At 40.7% G+C, this 23,316-nt stretch overlaps 2 protein-coding genes across 3 annotated transcripts in view; one reads left to right on the top strand and one right to left on the bottom strand.

Moving 5' to 3' along the window:
* Positions 1 to 13,744, top strand: part of ERMN (ermin) — a 28,599-nt gene extending 14,855 nt beyond the window's left edge. Inside the window, exons 1-4 of one of the 2 annotated variants that reach the window (XM_050969343.1) lie at positions 1,276 to 1,293; positions 2,423 to 2,739; positions 3,129 to 3,221; positions 11,093 to 13,744. In XM_050969343.1, the coding sequence (XP_050825300.1) occupies positions 2,493 to 2,739; positions 3,129 to 3,221; positions 11,093 to 11,586 (834 nt within the window). In that variant the 5' untranslated portion in view covers positions 1,276 to 1,293; positions 2,423 to 2,492 and the 3' untranslated portion in view covers positions 11,587 to 13,744. Of the gene's footprint in view, positions 1 to 1,275; positions 1,294 to 2,422; positions 2,740 to 3,128; positions 3,222 to 11,092 lie in introns of those variants that run through there. The other variant, XM_050969342.1, reaches the window with a different exon arrangement.
* A 5,897-nt stretch (positions 13,745 to 19,641) lies between these two features.
* Positions 19,642 to 23,316, bottom strand: part of GALNT5 (polypeptide N-acetylgalactosaminyltransferase 5) — a 31,882-nt gene continuing 28,207 nt past the window's right edge. The window contains exon 10 of the mRNA XM_050969217.1: positions 19,642 to 22,167. Within this exon, the coding sequence (XP_050825174.1) occupies positions 22,027 to 22,167 (141 nt within the window). The 3' untranslated portion in view covers positions 19,642 to 22,026. The remainder of the gene's footprint in view (positions 22,168 to 23,316) is intronic.

Below are 23,316 nucleotides of genomic sequence, written 5' to 3' on the forward strand. Positions count from 1 at the left end.
CTCCAGATTCCAGAGTACCGGCAAGTCCTTTAAATTACTTTCACCCCCCCCCTCTCTCTCACACACACACACACACACACACACACACACACACACACACACACACACAGAGGTAGGGCCACACCCAGCTGCAGACACAGACTGAAGTCAGCTCTGTGTGAGAGGACTCCCCCAGCACTCGTGTGCACACCCCTTTTGGGAGATAAACTCAATATAATATTGTCTTGCACTGTATAGAAAGATCTGCACAGCACAAACTCATAAAAATTCTCCCTCTCCGTCAATGTGGAGAGAGATGTGCACAGCTTCTTGCGCCACCCCCCCCCACTCCCAGTATGAATTGCACAAACTGGGTTATGTTATAAACAAGAAATATGTTCATTAACGACAAAAGGTAAATTTTAAGTGATCATAAGGGATAGCAAATAGATCAAAGCAGATTATATTAGTAAATGAATGAAAAACGCAAACTGAGCTTAACGCACTAGATAGGTAAGATATAAATTAGCAAATTCTCACCTTGAGTGATAGACAGACTGGCAGTTTCTTAAGGCACAAGTTGCCTTGGCTTTCCCAGGTTTTCATACATAGGCTAAAAATCCCTGTAGCCTGGGACCATCATTTTCCATGGTTCAGTCTTTGTTCCTCAGGTGCTTCCAGGTATATTGTTGTAGGGAGAGTGAGATTTCCTGCCCTGCCATCATGTCATTTTCCCCTTTTTGTATTTTCTCCCCACTTGCTCTTTTGCTGTGACCTGGGTCAAAGAGTTCTCATTGTTTAGCGCTGTCTCTGAGAGACTTCTATTGTACACAGTTTCTGGGGTAATCCTTGTGCTTGTGTGCATTTCCTCAGTAAGCCATTAACATTGTTTGGCCTTTTTACTGTTGTACCTGAAAGGCTGCTTATGGGTGTTTTCAACCTCAGGACATGTTTCAGCAGCACATAGATAGCCAAACTTCATAACTTCACACACAATGATAGCACATTCAATCCAATGAGATATCACTGTCTACCAGATTAAAACTTTTAGAATGACACCTCACAAGGCATACTTTGTATAAGACATATCCTAATTACATGACAGTGGTGAATATTGGGGTGTCAGGGTGTAACAGCACTAACATGAAAAGACATTTAAAGCAGATTTCATTCTTACGTAAACTTGGCTTCAGATGCTAGGCTTGTAGGAGAGACTCTGAGGACAAGTTCAGCTATGGGCAGAAAATGCCTCTGACACCCAGGTCCAGCCAGCTGCTTCCCAGTGAACTACAGAAATGAATTCACTCATTCTTTGTGAGTACTGTACCTTAGAAAAAGTTTCTCAAACTCAGTCAGCTTGTAGGTCAGGTTGATAATCAGTGATGTATGTATTAGTCTCATGCCACTGCCCCTATTATGTTCCTTTAACATAGGGAATATTATTGTTGCTGGGACTAAAACTTGGATTGGCAAAATGGGGAAACACTGTTGATATGTTATACTATGAGCCAGGCTTTTTGCTGAGACTTTATCCTCATTCTACTGGAAGTTTTTCTACCACACACGGTAACACTTAGAAATATCCTGTCATCTGGAGCTCTCTGCCCCATCGACTCACCTTCTCATTTCAAATCTCATTTCAAAATGTTTCTGTCTCTTGTGCCTGTCCTGCTGCTGTTTGTTTTTCATTTTAATTCTCTGGTCTTATTTCTAAGTGTCAAATTTTGAGAAATGCTGAGTGCTTGCAGCTTCCACTGAATTAAATGCCCATGGCAGGTGCTCAGCACCTCTCATGGTTTACCCCTATCTCTGTAAAGCCTTTTTGGCCTGAGTGATGCTGTACTAAAGGAAGTAGCATTATACTGTATTGTATGCAAAATATGTGCACCTATTAAACAAGCTAATTTATTTCTTACCAAATAGAAAATGAAGCCATTGTCTGACCAACAGTATTTCAAGGTTTACCAGAACATAAACCTGGTTGGGAATGTTAAGCTGGTTACATATAACTAATATGAATAAAGGTGGTCACTCACTATGGCTTAAAGATTTAGAACAATTGTTGCTCCTGTTACAAGGCGAACACACAAAGAGCCATTGTGACAAGAGTACAAAATCTCTGTTTATTACCATGGGGCTGACATGCTGAAAGACCCACTCTGCATGCCAGCACAAAAGCTTTGTTGCTTCAGATTGTTTGTTTATGTAAATTAAAATGGTGCATTTAATTATGCAACTGGGAGACTCTAAGCAACAAGCAAGGTGCTGATTGGATAGTTTTATAGAAGGGGACTGCTGGCAAATCCTAGACAAATCCTGACATTGTTACTCTGTTCTGTTTTGCTACAGCGCCTTCAGACGAAGAAAAGCTTGTTGACTATTCGAGGGGGGGAGGCAGAACAGTGAAAAAGGTAATAAGGTGTTTGGCTTATTTTTTCTGCAGCGGTTGTAGGATACTGGAACTTCAGTGAAAGTGTACGACCCAAAGGAATTAACTGGACACTACAGTAATCATGACAGAAGAAGTCCCGATTGCATCTAGCATACTTGAGTACAATGGGAATGTACCACCTGAAAAAACTCAGCTGCAGGTCATTGATATTATTGACGAAATAGCAAAATCTGTTGGGACAGTTCCATGTGAAAATTCAGAAACCAGACCTGAAGCTCCACTTAAAAAGGAAAATCAAGAGGATAACAAGAATTCAGTAGAGGACAACACAATATGTGGTGCTCTTGACGGGGAGAAGCAATGCGAAGGTAAAGTACAATACTGCCTCTTTTCAATTTGTTTGGGGAAAAACCCCAATCCTTTATTTCACATATAGCATAATGAATAATAGAATGTAATTTACATGTTATCAGAAACTCCACACATGTGAATAGACATAAACCAGGATAAGAGGTGATTCACAATCAGATATAAATTTGAACTAACAAGGAATGGAAACAATGAGGAAGAGAAATTATTAGCTGTCTACAGTATTGCTACAAGCATGGCAGGATGAAGTAAGAGCTGAAGAGATAAGCAGTTTTTAGTTCTCACTTATCATATACAGGTGACAGTATGTAACTATGAAAACTAGTCATCATCATCATTACTAACTCCTGTCATTAGGCACTTTCTCACTGTCTTGTGTCTTCTAAAGAAAAACAAGAGGAAAACAATGCAACTCTAGAGGAGGGATCAGCTGACATCCCTTCCGAGAACACAAGAAAGGATGAAGAGAAATCAAGAGAAGGTAATGAGAAATGCTGTCTAATGTATGGTATTTTGCTGACCATATGAACACAGGGATGGTTTTTGAAGAGAACAATTGCACGGGTATTTATTTTTCCAAATAACAAGATAGGAAACTTCTCTGAATTCTAATTCTGCAATGAGCAGTAAATCACTCATGATTTATAGCACTGCTGAACCTTAGAAAACATAACTGGTACTTCAATGTGCAACATGCCTGAATTAGCGGATCTGATTATTAGTGTTTAGAGAAGAGATTGCTATAGTTACCTTTCTTTTTCATAAGCCCATCTGACTGTAATATCATTCATGTAGTATCTCCAGCTCTTACCATACCAGCTTGCACATGAATAGTAACCACCTCCTCAAATACAGTATAGATCTATTTAGAAAAATACAGAAAAATAACTCTGATTCAAGTGTGAAAAATATTTCAATTTTAAAATCATGTGAACACAAAGAATTACTATATGGAACTATCAGGGATAGGTGCAGAAGAGCTGTATAAATGCTACCAAATATGGTATCGTCAGACTAGGATAATTACACTTGCTTTGATTAAGGAAAGGAACAATATATAAATGTTTATCAGTGGCTACATTATATTTCAGACGCTCCATAGGTTTGAGAAAGGCTTTTCCTTCTTAAAGTGACATCTATATTCCAGCAGTGTTGCCTTACAAGTGTACAATAAAACCTAGTAAGTAATCTTTCACAGACTCCCCTCTCCTCAACGCCTGGCCACAAGCACTTTATCTCTAAATTGCAGGCAGCTTTTTAGTACCGAACCAATTTAGCCTAATTAATACTTAGGACCCCACAGGCAAAATGTTGAATAGATCATTTGTTGCAACATTAAAGCGTCATTTAAAATAGAGATGTGCCAAATAGGACAAATAGGAGATAGCCATCTAAATGTAGTCTGCCACCTTTGAATGGGAGAAGCAAGCATAGAATATGTCTTGAGGGAATATACAAACCACCTGTGATTAATCCAGCTGGCGACTGGATGTCACTGTTGCACTGTAAAAATACAGTGTAGGGAGAGGGTGAGATCATTGGAAAACTGGTCTAATGGGCCTGTTTTGCCTCCCTCACTGTATAGTTTAATCTCAAGGCTTGCTAGAATCCTGGTTCCTGGTAAGGGCCTGATCCTTCTCCCATTAACCTCAGTGGCAAAACACCAATGGATTTCAGTAAGAACAGGACTGGGCCTCAAATGATCCAATGTAGAATACCTACGCCAGTTGCATTGGCTCGTCTAACAGCTCTTTCCCAAGGCAAGGACGCTTTCACCACACTGTTAAATTCCTCTTCTCCCCCCACCCACCCATAACAATCCTCTTACCTTGTTTCAGTTTCCAGTGTCCTTTTTAGTCATTCCGCCAAGATCTCTAGCTATTTCCCTGGCAGTCATGGAAACCTCCTTTAAGCCTTTCTTCAGTCTTCTGGTGGGTCAGTGTTTTCTACTTCCCTGCTTTCTGCACAGCAGGAAATCCAACTCTGATTATTTTTATAATGGAAAGTTATTTTCCTGTTTGTTTTATTACTTTAGAAATATCAGATCTTGACTACCTTCTATTTTTGGTGGAGGGACAATTTTGGGTAAGATCTCTGGAGGACCTGGATGATGGGATTATTAATTACTTTTTGTATTACAATACAGTAGTACCTAACGGTCCCAGCTGCGATAAGGCTCCCATTAAGCTAGATACTATGTAAATGCATGGTAAATGACAGCTTGCCCCAAAGAGCCTGCAATCTAAGTAGACAAGACAGGCAAAGGCTGGGAAGAGAAAAAGAGGTACAGAAATGTGAAGCGACTTGCACAAATTCACACATCAGGTCAGCAGTGAAGCTGGAAATTAAAAGTAGAATCGAAAGTAGATCTCCTAATTTCCAGTCCAGTTACACTGCCTCCACTGAGCGTTACCTCCTACAAGGCTGAAACTCATAGACTCATAGATTCTGAGTTGCAGCTCTCTCATCTCAACTGAGGGGGCAGGGATATTGAGGTGGCAGGGAATGTGCAAGCTTCAACATCCCATTCCTAATTAGCTGTCAGACCATCTGCTGAGGTGTCAGCTTCCTTTGATATCACCAATCTAGGTCCTCCAAAAATCTTGCCAAAGTCTCTGGCAAAACAAGGGAAGTGGTAGAGGCGGGGAATTAACAGTGTGAGATCATGAGGTGATGGCCATCTCTCAACACTAAATGGAGCAAACACAATGATGATATTCACTTTGCAGTTCCCCTTTATTTCAGATTCTCACTGGGTCCATCTACTACCATCCCATTGAAAGACCTAACGACAAAGACAGTGCACAAATGATACATTTTCCAGTAGCTCCTAACTCTTTGTCAACATAATTCGTCTTTATACGGCAACAACAATACCTTTCTGAGATGATTGTCCACCTTCACAAGGCTGGGGGAGTGGGGGCATCCAGCACAGAAATAACTTTAAACTAGACTCTTCTTTATTCTATCTTCCCTCCTCTAAAATGCTTTCAGAACTTCCTGGTTCACTGATGGTATCTCAGAATGTATCATTCTGGGACCTCACAATACTATGGATTGCACAAATTTTAGTGAGATTCCTGGTATTTATGATGCCAGATACTGTTATATCTTCTCAGAACCATAAAGAGGAAGAACAGTGGGTACTATTAAAATATCAGCGTTTGGTAATAGACACCACATAGTTACCACATAGCTTCTTATTCTAATTATAAAGGGCAAGTGTGATAGTGTATCTCAGATACCACCCTGCGGTAATTGTTAGCAAATCCTTACTTTTTAATTGTGGCCATTGGAGCAAGACAGGGCCACCCGGGGGACAAGTGGGGCAATTTGCCCCAGGCCCCACAGGGGCCCCCACGAGAGTTTTTTAGGGCCCCTGGAGCGGGGTCCTTCACTCGCTCCTAGGGCCCCGGAAAACTCTCGTGGGGCCCAGACCCCTGGAGCTTCTTCTGCTCCGGGTCTTTGGCGGTGGGGGGGTCCTTTCACCCCAGGACCTGCCGCCGAAGTGTTGGGTCTTCGGCCACAATTCAGCAGCAGGGGCTCCCCGCCGCCGAAGACTCTAGGCTCCCTGAATCCTCTGGGTGTCCCTGGAGCAAGAAGTTTCACAGAGTGGGAAAAAGGCAGTGTTAATTAAAACTTATTTCTTTGCTGAATACTCCTCAAAGCCAGGTTATTGAGGTTTTCAGCACATAGAAACCAGTGCTTAATTGAGATTTAATTTTAGATTTACATCTCATATTTAATGAATGAATGAAGGGTAGGCTGAATCTTAAGTGAAGAGCTCACTGAAACTTGGGACTCATTTTCCTTTCTCTTGAAAATCTTTTATTCTCCCCTTATGGGTGTAAGGATCACCGATTTTAATAATACCTGTTTTGCATTGGAGAAATAACAAAAACATAAAAATACCATATGTTTGGAGCTAAATAAGATGACTTTAAATATCAGGCAAAATGTCCCAAAGATTAAATCTGTGGAATATTTTCCTATAGAAAGCTCCATTACCTTTGTTCTAGGGACTAAACCTTTTTGTGGCAGAATTGTATGGTCTAGATGACCTAATATGTCTTCACCTTCTGATTTCTGCTGATTCTTTGAAAGAAAAGGTCTCTCATTTCAGGGCATACGCTGATTTAGAGTGGGGATTAGCGTGGGGTTTCCCCTAATGGCAAAGTACAAAAATCATGTTTCTTGAGGTTTTTCTTCCCTTGAAGCATCAAGTGTAGGTAATGATACAATTACTGTTAGAAACTAGAGTAGATGAACCAATTGTCTGCACTAAAGAAGTTAACATATGATGACTTACCATTTCCTAAAGAGAGATTAGCAAATTATATATTCACTTATATCAATCCAGTTCACTTAAAATTCATTTTAATTCCAAAAGCTCAAACAGCAGGTTATTCCCGGAACTCCCACTTTTCTTGTCTTTTTAGTCTTTTTTTTCCCTTCTGTTTTTTAAGTTTCTTTTTTTTAAACAAATTACAATTGGAAAAATGCCTGTCTGCTCTCATTGATACCATGATGAAAACATTGTTTAAGTTATTGCAGTTCTGTTCCAATGTTTTTAACTGGATCTCATTATCCTGGAAGAGTCTTACTCTTATGAATGGATGAAGACTAAAGTGCTGATAACCAGTAGTAGAGTATGAGTTAATGGGGCCCAGAAATACCAAAATTTCCTAGAATCCTAGGATGGACTCCTGCTTGATTCCATGCTTCTGGGGTCTCACTGTGCTTTCCTACAGCCTCTCACAGGGTAGGAAAAAGCCTACTTGCTGCAAAATGCTGCTAAGTCTTTGTGCTGAGCTGCTTAGTGTGCTGCTTGGTGAGGGAATGAAAAAAAAACCAATTGATGCAGCCCAGGGATCTGCAGCGTGAGCCCATGCCTGAAGATGTAGGATGCTGTCTCTTCCAGATGGCAAAGCCTCCTTTCAAATTGGGGACCCACATTCTGCCTTAAACCACCACAGCTGGCCACAAGGGAAACAGTGTTCAATCCTTTTAAGCTGCAATGTATGACAGAATAAAGGATTAGAATGCCGTGCTGTCTGGTCTGTCAGTAACATATCCATAACTGAAGAGAGAAAATATCCTGGATCTACTGAACAATGGTCTGTTATGACTCATGGGATAAAATCTTTGCTGTGCCTCCTTGAGAATGGTGAGAATGATCAAGAACATAACTTCCTGATTCTCCATTGGCTGAAGGTCCCATACCAAAGATTTAAATGGTATAAACCCTGAGGTGACCCTAACTCATGACTGTGTTATTGTAGACCAACCCACAGGATTAGGGAATCATAACTCTTTCCCTAAATCTTTCTCCTCCCCCACTTACCTAAACTGAGTAGAACAGGAATGTAGAGGAAAATCTGGCCCTAGGGCCAGATTGTTATCTCTTACTGGCAGCACCTAACATCTTTCTCTTCAGTGAGTCTCATTATTGGGGATACTCGCCATGTAGTGTACTCAGCACGAGTAAGGATATCACAATCTGGCCTGTATTGAGGGGAAAATGGTTTTAAAACAAAATCCTAAAGGTTTGAATATACAGGACTGAGCATGTGCAGCAGAAAATTCTGGTGAGCTGTTAGCTGTGCACTTATAAAAATATTGTGGTTTAAAAAAACACACACACAGCAAAGTTGATTGTTAACAGGAAGTTACAAGCTCATTTGCAGAAGCAGGAAGAGATTGCAAACTCAATAGGCTTAATAGTCTTTGAGCAAGATGTTGTTGAGCTTGTGAGGAGAACCAGCCTCTTTGTTGTGCCTGAGGGAATTTATAGCACATTTGTAACTCTTGATCCAGGAGTGGAGTGACACACTTTGCAGGAGAAGCAGGTAGAACCTTATCTCTGTGGAGGCAAACAACTGTGCAAGGAAGTGATGTTACACTGGTTCCATGTTCAGCTATCTTGGAAACCCTGTCTGGTTTGCTGCATATAATGTCCAGTGGAATAGACTAAGGGGGTTGTTATCTGAACAATGGAGGATGGGAACACAGCAAGCAGGTATTAGCTGTGTAGTGAAGCTGTTCCTCTTTGGTTAAATAAGTTGGAGTGAGGGGACTGAACATTGAGTCTCCCACCTCCTAAGTGAGTGCCCCACGCACCAGGCCATCGACTCATTCTCACCTCTGCTCTTTGGCCCACTGACTCTTTAAGTATTTAGCCAAAGTGAAATAGCTTCAACTGGGGAGACTGAGGCTGCCCCCATCAGAATATTCCATAGCCCAGTGGTTGAGGAACTCATGTAAGAGGTGACAAATTCCTGTTCAAATTCTGTTCTCCTCATCATGCAGAGAGGGGACTTGAGCCAGAGTTCTCCCACAGGCCAGGTGAGTAACCTTATCTCTGGGCTAAAAGTTATGAGAGAGGTGATCCTACTTCAGCCATTTTGTGTGGAGTTAGGCAGTGTCTGAGCATGCCTACTGGATTGGGCCCTACAGATAAGCTAGGTGGTGAAGCACCTCTCTTTCCTCCATTTGTGAATCACATTGGAGCTTAGGCGTTCAGATGCCTAGACCTAGGCAGCAGTGCGCATGCCCAGAGACAGAAATTTAGGCACCTAGGGAATTTGTACTGTTGAAATGTAAGTGCTAAGTGAGTATAGGTGCTTACAGGGTTAGGTGGCAGCTGAGCTGGGTTTTTGTGAACACATGTAGCCCCTAAATCTGGGATTTAGGAGTCTGAACTGGCAGTAGGCACCCAAGTCTTTTTATGACTCTAGCCCCAAGAGTTCTGGTTAACTATGCTCAAGATAATTGAGGTTGACTCCAGAGCTAGCTTAGCTGATGAAGCCTGTTGAGCTTGGCAGCTCAAGCCACAAATAGCTCTGAAATGATCTTTTCTGTAAAAATAAACATGCAAAAAAGCAAAACAACTCCCCCCACCCATATCTCCAGTCCAAACAAGTCCAGCAATCCTCCCTCTGCCCTATACACACTATGTTAATGCAATATTAATGGCACAAGATTGCCTCATAAGAGCATGGGCTGCATTAGTTCCTTGCACTCTTGGAAGGAGGTGGCAGGCCAGCATGCCCATCCTAGTGAGAGTAGAAAGGCTCCTTGTGCCCTTTCTTACCCACCACCCCCATGCAGGAGCCTAGCCATCATTTGACTCTAAGATTTTGACCGTGTTGACGTTGAAAGAGAAACCATGGCCTATGACACCTTTCCAATTTCCTGACTTTTTGGCATTTCCTGACTTTTGAGAGCTTGATTTCAGGACCTTCACATTGCATTAAGACTGATTATTTACATTAGCCATAACAAACCTTGGCAAAACATTTACTATATTTAAATTTGCTTTCACATTATGTCACAAGCCATCACTTTCCAGCATCATGAAGGTGCACAAATTGATATTATTTATCACACCTATAATGCTATAGAAGTGCATGGCACTTTGCAAAACAAGTAAGGTCGTGATCTGTGCCCTAAAGAATTTACAATTGAAGGGCCCAATTCTCGCTGTGGTACCATTCATGTCAACGAGTTATGCCTGGGAGCACTAATACCTAATAATAACAATTTTCAGAATCAGGCTCTAAACTGAGACTAGGAGGAGACAATAGGACAGAAAGGGCTGGAGTTTGAAGAGATTGAAGACAATATGAACACAAGGTTACCTGAATGCAGTTGGGGGAGGGTTGAACCATGTGGTTTATTTATTTTAACTAGATAGTAGTACTCAAGTGTTTACATACAAACACCACTCCTTGAAGAAGGAAGTTGTTATGGTTTGCATTACAGTACTGAGGCCCCAACCATTATCAGAGCCCCATGCTGCTTAGGTGTTATATATAAACATGATGAGAGAGATAGTTCCTGCCCCAAAAGTTTCCAGTCTAAACAGACAAAGGATAGGAAGGGAAGCAGTGGCACAGCGACTCACCCAACATCACAGAGCAGGTCCAGGAATAGATTCTAGGTGTCCCTGACTCCCAGGCCCATGTGCTACCACAGTACCTCTCCTTTTCAAGGACAGATGGTGGATGCATGATAGATGATATAGAGGAGGGTACTGGTAAAAACCACAAACTGGAACAAATAGTTATTCTAGATACAAAATCCACCAATGGGCAGGTTGGTATAAATGTGGCGCATATCTGAGTGTTCATGGTGATAGAAAATCCAGCCTCAAGATATAGCTAGCTCCTGACACATAGTCCTGTTCTAGAAAATGGTTGTTCAGTTTATCCTGCACTTTCATGGTGGTGGGATCTGCATATGTGAGCTATGGAAATCCAGACTAAAATTCAAATGCAACTTTTAACATATTGCAGCATAAGAAATCCCCCGTCCCATACTTTATCCGAAACTAATTGTTTTTTGATGCAGGACCCTGTGAGGAGATTATTCCTGTAAGCACCAAAGAATGTGAAATAACTAGACAGGAGGAAAGGAACACAGAGCAACCTCAGGAAGAAACAGCTACTCATGCTAATGAGGCCAAGGAGTTCCAAACAGCAGGAGCCCAGGAAGAAGCATGGATGCTTGAACCCAAGAAGCAAATTAAAGCTGATACACAATTAGAAGACAGAGAGAATGCAGAGGAGGAGGAGGAGGAGGAAGCACAGCTGATAGAAAGCAAGAAAGAAAATGGTGGGCAGTCTCCTTTAAAGAAGCAAGAAAATGACAGGGAGGAATGCTCTCCTACCAGCCCCAGTTTTAACTTCCAGGGTGAGAAACCTGAGGAGCAGCCAGGCTCAGGGAAAAAAAATGATATCTCCAGGCACAGTTATTCTAGATACAATACAATCTCCTATCGCAAGATCAGAAAAGGAAACACTAAACAAAGAATTGATGAATTTGAGTCCATGATGCATTTATAAACTGAGGTGGGGAATTTGCCTAAGCTGAGAGTGCATTTTGTTTTTTCAAGACGTATCGCTTCATGTTATATCAAGTCATCATTATATCCTTTTTGTATGTAATTTCATAATATACTGTGTAAATTTAACCTCTGTATTTCACTTTGAAATCATACAAAAGCATCCATAGGAGAAAAATAAAATCAGCAGTTTGCTAAATATAATACAAGCTGATTTAAAGTTTATCCATCCCCATCTCCCTCGTCCTTGTTTTGTAACAAGATTCAGGCACTAGAAATTTTTGAACTAATTGGAAATTCTGTAGCTGCATGCAGCAGAAAATGACCCATGCTATTTGCCATTCTGGTAATTAGTTGGCAGCAGAACAGTTCCAGTAAAACTAGAGAGTGCAGTAATGATAATAAAAGAAACAACTGTTTGCAACAGCAATGCTTTCTGTTTTGAAATCTGTTTATGTTGGTGTCTTATGGTGCACTAAAGCCGCCTTGTGCTATCACTAGTCCGTTTCCACTTTGTGCTGATGGAATAAAGGGCTAATTGCATAAACACATAAATATAGATTAACAGAAAATAAGCACATAATGTTTCATTTGACAAAGGTTCCTTCTCTGGCCCACACCCTGGTAGTGCTCCTTAATATATAACTTTAATCTGGAATGCACTGGTGTAATTACAAACAGTTACATCCAGCATCTAATACCATTAGTATCATCTGAGGGCATCTCTTAATTTTTGGGTCTTAATGGCTGGCACCACATATAATTCATTTTGTAAATGTTGGCATTTGCTGTTAAAATGTTCATGTTTCAATTAAACTCATTCTTGGGTTGATATATTCTGAATCTTTAGGAAATAAACAATAATATATTACTTCAGATCTGCACTAAATGGTTTCATTACAGTAATAGATATTTTTGTTTCAGTCTATATATTTTAGTTAATATGATTAAGTTAAATATAAAATGAATACAAAAAAAGTTAACATAATTTTAAGCTATATGAGAATATCTCCAGTAACTAAAAGCAGCCTCTTTTTTGGTAAGTATCTTTTCCCCTTTCCCAGAGAATCATTTCATAATAAAATTCCTTCCTTAGTAGCCTGTGTCAGCTGTAGCCAGAGTATCACCAGCTACTGTGGGAGGAGATGTAATTGTTTTCAATTCAGAGGTTACATGAACATTATCTCTCTCTCTCTCCCCCCCCCTCGGCCAAAAAAAAGGGGAGGGGAGGGGAGGAAAGCATGCTGGCTAAACATGATGTGAATGGTTAATTTATCCATGAGCAGCTGTGGCAACTAATATCCAGACAGCTCATATGTATCTTTTGTGAATCTTCCATCAGTTACTGGTAAATTAGATAATTGCATAGATACTGTACCATACAAATTGAAGGTCAGCATTTTATACACGTACATATATATGGCACGTATCATGTGTTTGTGTCTGTCTGGCTACCTGGTCAAAACCCACAACACTGAAAATCAGTACTCTTCAAATGCTGCCATTTTGGATCCAAGTGTTTCTCTCAACATTTCTTATCAGTTTTAAAAATACTCAATATTCTTTAAATGCAGCTTAAATCTCAGATCTTAGTGAGATTTTCAAAACCAGGCACATCTGAAGCATCAGCTGTTTTAAGTTGCCTGAGCACATTTCAATATATTTGTAAACTCTTGAATAACTACAGTCTGCATGAGCTGACATTGCTCAAATATTTTAAAGAAAAATTCACCTTGGGCTGAGACAAGCTTGGCAAATTTCATCCCAGAAGGAATTTGTTTGGGAAAGTAGTCAGCAACAGAACAAGAGCGAGAGAGGAGGTTAGAAAGGAAGTTGGAACTCAGTGTTAAAGACAGGGGAATCTACCACACCTGCTAGAATAATGGCTCTTTTAATAACTAGTTTTACATTTTCAGCAGCACCAAATATTGTTCTGAATTTTTTGTCCTACATAAAAGGCAATTATGTATTGGCTATATGCAACAAAAAAAATAAAAGACAATTCTTCATTGTACAAACAAAACACAGTGCTCATTGTACTATTCAGCCTTGTTTATTTGCTCTTTGATTTGTGAAAACCCAGTGGTTAGCTCTTATGAAGTTGTACTGCTGTTTTATTAAAAAATAAGATAAACCAGACTTCATTCCTGGACATTCAAGTGAGAATTACTTATTTTCTTTAAAAAGTATTTCATTGCTGGGCCTGGCTTTTAGTGGTGCTGAGCACCTGTAACTTCCATTGACTTCTGAAGTTGTGGTTGAAAAGCATTTCTGAAGAACCAGACCCCATCAAGTTCACCAGTTGAGAGTTAATTAGCTGGCTTATGAAAGATGCTAGATAAACACCCCTGGAGAATGAAGCTGATTATCCACTGAAAAGGTACATCATGGACATAAGCAATGCAAGTTTCCCCACATTACCCCACCAATGTGTTTCAATCCTGTCCTGGAGGGACTCTTCTGTCTCTACTGATGGAAGGCAATTCCATCTTCAGGATATTCAAACTAAAAATTGCTGTTGCAACAATCGTAAAGGTGGCAATTAGAACCAATTGTGCTGGTGATTTTATGACCTAGATAATTCTTGACCAGAAGCTGGAACGAGATCACAATTCATTTCATGGGGCCACCAAACAGCCATCAAAATAGTCATGAATTTTAATGATTGCCAACCTGAGGCTGGATTAGAATGGGTAGCCTAAAAGTAAAAGGTGGAATCTTCTTGGGATGAGGATGAGTGTGGAGGGTGGGAAACACTGGCTGCAATGTGATTTTGATTATCAGTGCTCTAATTGCTTGAGCCTTATTTGAAACCAATCACTTAAAGGCAGATTTTCAAAGGCACTTAGGAGGCTAAAGATGCAGATGGGCACATAGTAGGATTTTCAAAAGCACATAATGAAGTTAGATAGCTAGGTCTCACTGAAGTCAATGGGATTTAGGTGCCTTACCTACTGAGATGGTTTTGAAAATCCCACTAGGCAACTACCTGCATCTTTAGAGGCCTAAGTGCCTTTGAAATTTGGCCCCTTGAGCTTAACAGTTCCCTACCTCGCCATTCAATTTGCTTGACACTTGCCTTTGAATAAAAGTCATGGAATTTATTCTCTTTCTCTCAAAGGCCAATATGGCTAAAAATATTCTGTACAGAAAAAAATGGACTAATTTACCTCAGAGAAGCAGGCAGTTTTCTGCAAGTGTGTGTGTATATAAATACACATGCACACATGTTTCTGAGTGGACTGGAGTGGAATGGGGTGGGTTAGTTTTTATTACATGTAGGTCAAATAAGCTTAGTCTTGGGAGGAGTGAGTGCAGCCAGAGGCTAAGTTGTGACTTTTGGCAGTCTTCAACAGGCGATAGTCTATGAAATCCATCATCTCAGGAGTAGAACAAAGGGAAGGGAATACTTATAGGATGGAAAGATCTATGGTCCTGATTCTATTTCCATTGAATCCAATGACAAAACTCCCATTCACTTAAATCATGCAGGATCAGGCTCCATGATAGATGACCAACTGGCATAGCTCAGACATATCTCAAAGACTTGATTCCTTTCCACAGTGGAGGTACCCTGTCATATGGTGTTGGCGCACACTTGAGATTTTTTTAAGGGTTTTAGAACAGCTGATATCAATGGATACGTTTTTTAAAATTTAACTATTTAAATGGCAACATTTTAATTTGGATTTCAACATCTTCCTGCTGTGTTAGCAACAATTACCATGAACAACAACCGGATTCAATAGAGGAAGGTCTATTTTCATTAGCTAAACTCAGTGAAATGCAAAATGCAAATAAACAGCATTATTAGTACAAAGTGAATTGGAGATTTAAAAGTGCTTTGCATTTTAATAATCTACAGCAGTGACAGGCAACCTGCGGCCTGCAGATCAATGGCAGGCAACCTGCGGCCCGTCAGGGTAATCTGCTGGCGGGCCATGAGACAGTTTATTTACATTGACCGTCTGCAGGCACAGCTGCCCGCAGCTTCCAGTGGCCATGGTTCACCGTTCTTGGCCAATGGGAGCTGCGGGAAGTGGCACAGGCCTTAGGGACATGCTGGCTGCCACTTCCCGCAGCTCCCATTGGCTGGGAACAGCAAACCACAGCCACTGGGAGCTGCGGGCAGCTGTGCCTGTGGATGGTCAATGTAAATAAACTGTCTCGTGGCCCGCCAGCGGATTACCCTGACGGGTCGCAGGTTGACTGCCACTGATCTGCAGTGTTACCCAACAGTAACCCAGAGAAGGAAACATTCCTTGGAATTCAGGAGAGCTAGTGACACAGTAACCATAGAGACACTCCAGAACAGGATATTCATGTACAGTCCTTTACTTCCATCTTTTCTAACTTATTTTTGTATACAAATCAAATCAGGTTTTCAACTTCAGCCTTTTGGATCCAGACTACTTAGATAAATTGACATGGTGAAGGCCTGTTATTTTACAGCATATATGGACTGTTAAAACTCCCCATAAATCACATTTTATAGAAGACATTTGTTCACATTTTAAAAACATGTACACCTTTCTCATCAACATGGTCATGAACAAAGCTATAACTCTTAAAATTTCTTTTACATTTGAGATATTTACATTGCATAGTGTCCCTGCCTGGGTACATTTTGAAATTCACAAAAAATGCTTTTAGGCAGAAATAATCTCAATGTTTTGAATAGGTACAAATGGAAACTAAAATAAAAGGGTTAAGTTCAGGAACAGCAGTTATATGTCAAATGATGCCTACATAGGACAATTCATTGCTTAAAACATAAAAAGTACCTAGCACCATTTTCAATTAAACAGTTGAGCCGCAAGTGGACAATGACCAAGGGTCAGATTCTGGCCACTGCTAGATGGCTGGTTTGCACAGCTCACATTCCCAAAACAGGCCTAAAGTTGATTTAAGAGTATTGCTACAGTGCAATGGGGTAATGCGATCGCAGCAGGTATAGGCACACCCAACCTAGCTTTGATCAAACCAGCTTATTCAAAATAGCATTGTAGACATGGTGTCACCACAGCCTGCCAGCCCAAGTACAATCCTGCATGGGACCTCCACTTGTGCTGCCACAGCTTCAGTGCTATTTTTAGTGAGCTGGCTTGATCAAAGCTAGTTTAGGTATGTCTGTACATGCTGCAATCGCACCTCCTGGTTGCAGTGTAGACGTACCGTAACTGGCTAATCGGGGATTCCATCATAGGGTAGTTGGCCAGGGGGTAAAGGAGGAATGATGAGCAGTACTGTGGTTTGGCATTCCCTGGCTGCTGGAATGATCTGTTGGTGGCTGTTATTGCTTTGAATAGGGCTGTTGCTGCAGTAAGTTGCTCCTGAGGACTGGACTAACATGCAGAGGCTCAAGAATCAAGGACCTACCAAGTTTGCCAACAGCCTTTGCAGCACCTACCTTCCCAAGTGCCAAATTCTTTGTCCCAAAGCTCTGGTCCCAAGCTTCTAGTGTAGTGTCTTTTATGACTCATTAGAAAAGTTAGATGATGTAGGTAAATATTTCTATTGTTTTGGAGTGATCTTAATTTTTGCTGTCTTTGGCAAAAATCTCTGGAAAAGATTGATGTGAATTTCAGTGTTATTGGCTTTTTTCATCATCCTTATAGGAATGAGACTGTGTTAATTTCTACCCTTAAATGCACATGCTACTCTGACTACAGCCTGGATCATAGCTCTAATATATGTATAATAGATGATCCCTCATCGACAGGGGGATGGAATATGATTTAAGAGGTCTCGTGCATCTCTAATGTCTATAATCCAAAGACATGAAAGGTATCAGAGTGCAGCATTTGGTACTCAGGTTGTGAATGACATCACTGGAAAGTGTTAAAATTGTTTATTTGATTTTTGAAAAGATGAGCATGATAATCATCTGTCTGTATCCTAGCCAAACAAGTCAGAGCCACTTGGCTACAGAGGAGCCGGAAACGTATGCACGCTTGCAGAAGAGTTGCCAAAGGGAGTAAGGCTCATTCTAGTAAATGGTCTCACATTTTTCTAATTAGAAGTGATTCTCATTTGCATCTGTGAACTAAGGACACTGGAGGTGGTAATGGTAATCTGGTCTCTTTCATGGGAATGTCAATGAGTGAGCAGGGACAAAGGCGTTCTTCACGTCTCATGGGCTCTAGAAGGCCCTCTTGGACAAATATAATTGTGAGTGGTTCCATGAAACCAAGAAAAACATATGCAGCCTTCTTCTTTGAATATTTCCTGAGTATGCCAGAAATATGTTCTCAGACAAGGTTGATTGGTATAATCTGAGTGTTTCATAATATTGTGTAACAGAACAGCAACTGTATTATTACCAGTAGTCCCTAGGGACATGTTAGACATGTTAAGTAAGAGATACCAACACTGAAGTGAACATTTACACAAATCAGGAATAACAGTACAAGTGACAAGACTGGAAATGTGAAGTGACCATGACATATGACCATTTGGTGCATGTTAAGTGACAAATGATTGAATGTCAGCAAGCAGAATTTAATGAAATTCATGCGTCTGATAAAACATGACTGCACAAACAACATCTGTGTAATTTTTCTGATAGTCACTGCAGGCTAGTTGTATTACGAAAGGGGAAAAAAATCAGGAAGACAGTTAGGATAGAAGCCAACTGTGAAAGTCTGTTAGGCAAATCAATATTTTGGCAGGCTCAGCCTGTCAAATACTGTCAGTGTTGCACCTTGATGTGAAAGGTAAAATTATACAGAGGCTCCTTTGAAAAATCAAAGAGAAAAGACGAGTTATTGCGTAACCGCCTGTAAACACTAGAGATGGCGAAGGCTTGGCTGTCATGAAGAGCACGATATGAACTGAGTTGAATGTTCAGTCCTATGTATGCAGAGAAATAAGGCAACATGCTCATATCTGGATAAACCAATTTTTCAACATACAAGGCAAAGGCCAAGGAGTGTAAGAATTACATTTCTATTATGGACCATTCACACTTACACGAGTCTCCAGTTTGTCACAAAACATAACAAAAACATGAAAAAGGCGTAATAAAAAGCTCAAGGAGAAAGTCCCATGTGCAAAACATTACGATACCTTGGATGTAGATATCATGTCGCAGCTGAATTTGACCCTATCAAAAAAGTAATAAATGTTCTTTTGCTAAATGATGACAGTTATTCCAGTATGATTCCCCCCTTCCCATACAACAGACATAAAAGATCTTTTAAAAAGTTTCACAGTATGAAAAATGTACATGAGGATTAATTCGGAGGGGTATTCAGTATGTTGAGTTTTGTCAACTGAGTGTATTGATTCCAAAAGCTGTAAGAGTAAAGGTGAGTTCTCATTTTTACTGCACTACATCTAATTCTATTTTCCATGTGAGGTACATGAATAAGGTCAAGAACAGGAAGCACTAAATTCTACAGCCCTTTTTCAGACAAAACGCTTAGTTACTTTAATGGGGTTTTTAATGTTATGGGCTAGATTCTGGCTGCAAACAGTCAGTGAAGAATTCCTCTGCTGCAGTAAAGCTGTCAGAGCCGGCTCCTGTGTCAGCCTACCACCCATGGCACCAGGGGAGTATTAGGGTGGATAAGGAGGCTAGCAGAGCTCTGCTGCACTAAACAAATCCTCCACTCGTGTAGGGTCCCCTAGGGATCCTAGGTCAGAGATATAAATCAGAACTGCCTCTGAGCTGAGCCATTGCAGACTGGCCAGGATCAGGCCAGATTCAAGGGCTCTAACTTGCTCCCTAACATCTCCCCCAATTCCTCTGTATTGGGTGAAGTCCAGATGCAGGGGAGAATCTAGCGCTATATGTCCCACTGACTTAACAACTGTAGCACTTTGATCTAAGAGAATAAACATGGAAACCCATCTTCCAAATCAGCTCTTTATGAGAGAAGGGTCAGCACTTACGTGTCCTCAGCTTCTATGTTCATAGGCTTAAAACTTATCTGGAAAGTCTGAAATGGAAATATGGGACATATAGTCTTAGGGGACAATTTTGCCTTCAGTGCTGCAGGGTGGATCTTCACTCAGATCTTCTACCCTCTCTTCATGCACAGAACAACTCCTGCTCGCTTTCTCCCCCTCCTATGAATATTCTAAATCAAGTCTGGAGGGTTCTACACACAAAAAGGGCAGCTCAGAGCAAAGAGCCACCATTATACCCTTTCTCTGGGAGCAATTTTTATCAGTGTTCCCTTTGGTTGCTTTCCAGTGAAGAGAATGCAAAGCAAAACAACAAGTATAAAGCTTGATTGTGCTCTGGCTCTGAGGGAATGTACAAGGGACTCAGGAGGGTATGAGTCCATATGTTCAGCTGGGCACAGGGTCTGCAAGGAGCTACTGCTGCTAGTGGCATTAGCCAGTCCAAAGGCTCATGACCCTGCCATGCCTATTGAACTGGTCAGCGTAGCTGGTGGTCGTCTGAAGGAGGTAATGGGCAGTCATAAGAGGGAGCTGAAGGACTGTGGATAGGTGCTAGTGTAGGCCAGGCAAAGAGATTCATCAGGAAGGAGTTTGATGGTAAGGCTATGAGAGGGGCTCTTTTAATAAACCAATCCTACACTTTTCAAAAGGTTCAAGCTTGGTTTGTAGAAAGCAAACATTTTAGCCAATTCTTATAACAACTGCTTTTCCCGTCAAAGTGTAACATCACATGCTCTTTATCATTAATCGATACAATACCAAGGCTAGCTCCTGCCCTCCGCTATATGGCTGCACTGGGGCATAAGCAGACACAGGGAGTCACTTTCATCCTCTCTCCCTACTAGCAGCAAGATAGGAACTATTTAGTGCTGAGGGGAGCAGAAGGAGATAGTACCAGCTATTATGCCATCGAAATGTTGGAACTTCAAGTGGGCAAAGTCAGTTAGGAGACATCACCCCTTTGCAGTCAGCTAGTGCACATGCTGCATTCTGCCCACCCTGAGACATTCTTGTCCTGTGCTTCTACCTGGTACACAGCTGCCACTGCCACTCTGCTCCCACCAATGCACAGCTCCGCCAGTGAAGCACAGAAAATGCCCTATCTATGTGTTTGCATCACAGACCAGCTACAATTCAGCCAATCAAATGGATTAAAAAAATATATGGATGTCTATACTCAACAGACAGGAATGTATTCAGCAAAAGTCTAATCTGCTATTACATACTTTTAACAACTGCCCACCTTCTCATTCATCTTAGGTACAAAAACATTCAAAGCTTCCATGATAGATCATTTTCTATTCTAAGAAAAACAAAGATTCCATTTTTTCCACAGTGGCATGAGAAAGGAACAGGTAATTAACATAGATGCAGATTTTCTCAGCTTTTGTCCCCTTGTGTTAAAAGTTTAACATTATTTAAGCTTTTCTGGTTTGCTTTGCATTGAATACATATACAGTACTATCGCATAACATGTGGCCAACCCAGGAGCCATGAAATCATGCCCAACAGTGTGTGGCTGCCATCTTGGATTTACTAGTAGCGAGAAACAAGTCCCTGCAGGTCTGTTTTTTTCAGGTTAAGCAAGCCCTTTCTGAGGATCTTCATCAGCACACGGTTCCCACACCCTTTGGTTTATTTTCCCTTTTCATGGCTCTGTGCTGTGCTGAGGCACGTCTTTCTGGCTGAGAAGGGCTGAATGGAGAGTCTCTTTAAAGTCTACTGCATTCGTACTGTTCTTGCACTGGCCCAGAGGGTTAGCTGTAGAGCTAGATAAGGCACACCCCACTGCTTTGCATCCTAACCACTCCCTGCCCATCTAGGAAGCAGGAGGTCAAACCAAGGTAGCAAATTCACGGTGCCTGTGTGCAAATACAGCACTTATAGACCCTTGCCTGCTGCTAGGTTAGAAGTGCTTAAAGGTTTATATTTTTTGTGATTAAAGACGGGCTCTTATCATGGGAAACCAAGCTTCAAAGGTGGCTCCAGATACCTACCTTTCAGAATCAGTGAATCCAATTTGGTAGGAGCAGATTCTTGTGATCCCGGATGGATTTTTAGGTACTGGGCCTGGGTACTTTCATTTTGCTGGTTTGTGAAGGGATAAATGAGCAAATGTGGATCTTCCAAACAGCAGCACAAGATGCTATGTGCAGTCATAGGGGTTGAACCCTGGAACTATTTCTGGTAGCTTACATTAATCTCTCTGAAGCCAGTCAGTGAAGGTCTGCTTAAGGTGGGAATGAGGAACTTTAGAAAGTATTTCCGTTTACTGAAACAACTTTCATTCAACCTTCCCCAAGTGCCCCACAGTGAGTGGAAAATATGCCTGAATGTTTTAAACCATATCAAACCAGATGTGCTGTTGCTTGATATTTTGATCTCTCAATATGGTGATTTAAAATGATGGATTTAAATTACCATTAGGAAATGAACCTCCAATTTTGTAATTGCTGTCACAAGTCTCTCAGATGTCATTCTTGAATTCACATGATTTGAATTCTCTGTTTCTGTTTTGATCGTGTTCTCTTCAGTCAGCATAATAATTTCCAAACTGCCATTTCTGATAAGGATTTGAGGCATCACAGGCATTAACCCTCAGGATTTTGTGAGACTGATCCACTTCCAAACATGTTGGCTGCTGAAGGTGTTCTAAAACCATGTGATCCATCTAAAGAGAAACAGCATAGGACAATCGGTAACAGGACTCATACAGCAATTGTTATTATTTGCAACTGGGAAAAAAAAGCTTCAGAAATTATACTCAGTGTTCCCTAGTGGAGATTTTTGATTCCCAAGGATGCGCCCATTTTTGCATTTCTGCATTATGTAATGATTCATTCATAGGCTTAAAGGGAATTTTGGGTGGGATCCAAAGCTAACACCTGTTGTTGAACTAGAACTCTATTACACCTTCTGTGCTTCATTTTAATTTTAATTCTTTGGAAATTAACGGATTAGTTCACTTGCTGTCTGAATGGTAATTATCATGCAAAGAAAATGACTCCAGATGCATTTGCAATATAGAATAACGTATGGCAGGAGACTTTGATTTTCATATTGTGGTATTTTGCAACTGATGAAGTAAAAGCACACTTACTATGATGAAAAGTGTGTTAGGTAATTTGTTAATTAAGTCCAAGAGCTGGGATGCTAAATTGGATTATGAAATCGTGAGGAGTTTGAATGATTAGGGGCCTTATTCTTATCCTTTTGCACTTATGTGTGCAATTTTTTTAACCTACTTATACATATTACAAGTATTGCAGTACTACAAGTATCCTCAGTGGTACGGACATTTTTACATTATTGCTTTATTGTATAATATTTGATAGCATAATTTCAGTCATGTATCTTAGTGAAATATTAGTGAAATCACCAACAGACTATTTTATTTGGGGCTTTGTATGTGCATGACAAATGCATTGAATGTGCCTTTGTTCTGATGAGAATTATGACACCTGATGAGGGGTAAGGACTTCACTATTCCTGTGGCCAGCATTAACCCATTTCCCCCCTTGTTTTCTGGTTTAGCATTGCTGGAGTGACTAGTTTTTAACCCTTGTTATATAGTAACTCAAACTAGTCTCCTTTGTAATCAGCTTCCAAATGATCTTTCAGAAAAACAGCATCCAGTACCATATGGAAAGCCAATGAATGCGAACCTAACTGGATTACAATAATGCTCTTTTTTCTTGCAGACAGTACAGTGACACGCACATTAGAAAGTTAGAGATTTGGTTATATTAGGTGCCCTCTCCAAACTGTATATTATTCAGGAATGACATTTGTTGTTGTTCTTGTTGTTGTTGTTGCAGAA

The sequence above is a fragment of the Gopherus flavomarginatus genome, chromosome 10 (assembly GCF_025201925.1).
Source record: "Gopherus flavomarginatus isolate rGopFla2 chromosome 10, rGopFla2.mat.asm, whole genome shotgun sequence".
NCBI classification, from domain to species: Eukaryota; Metazoa; Chordata; order Testudines; family Testudinidae; genus Gopherus; species Gopherus flavomarginatus.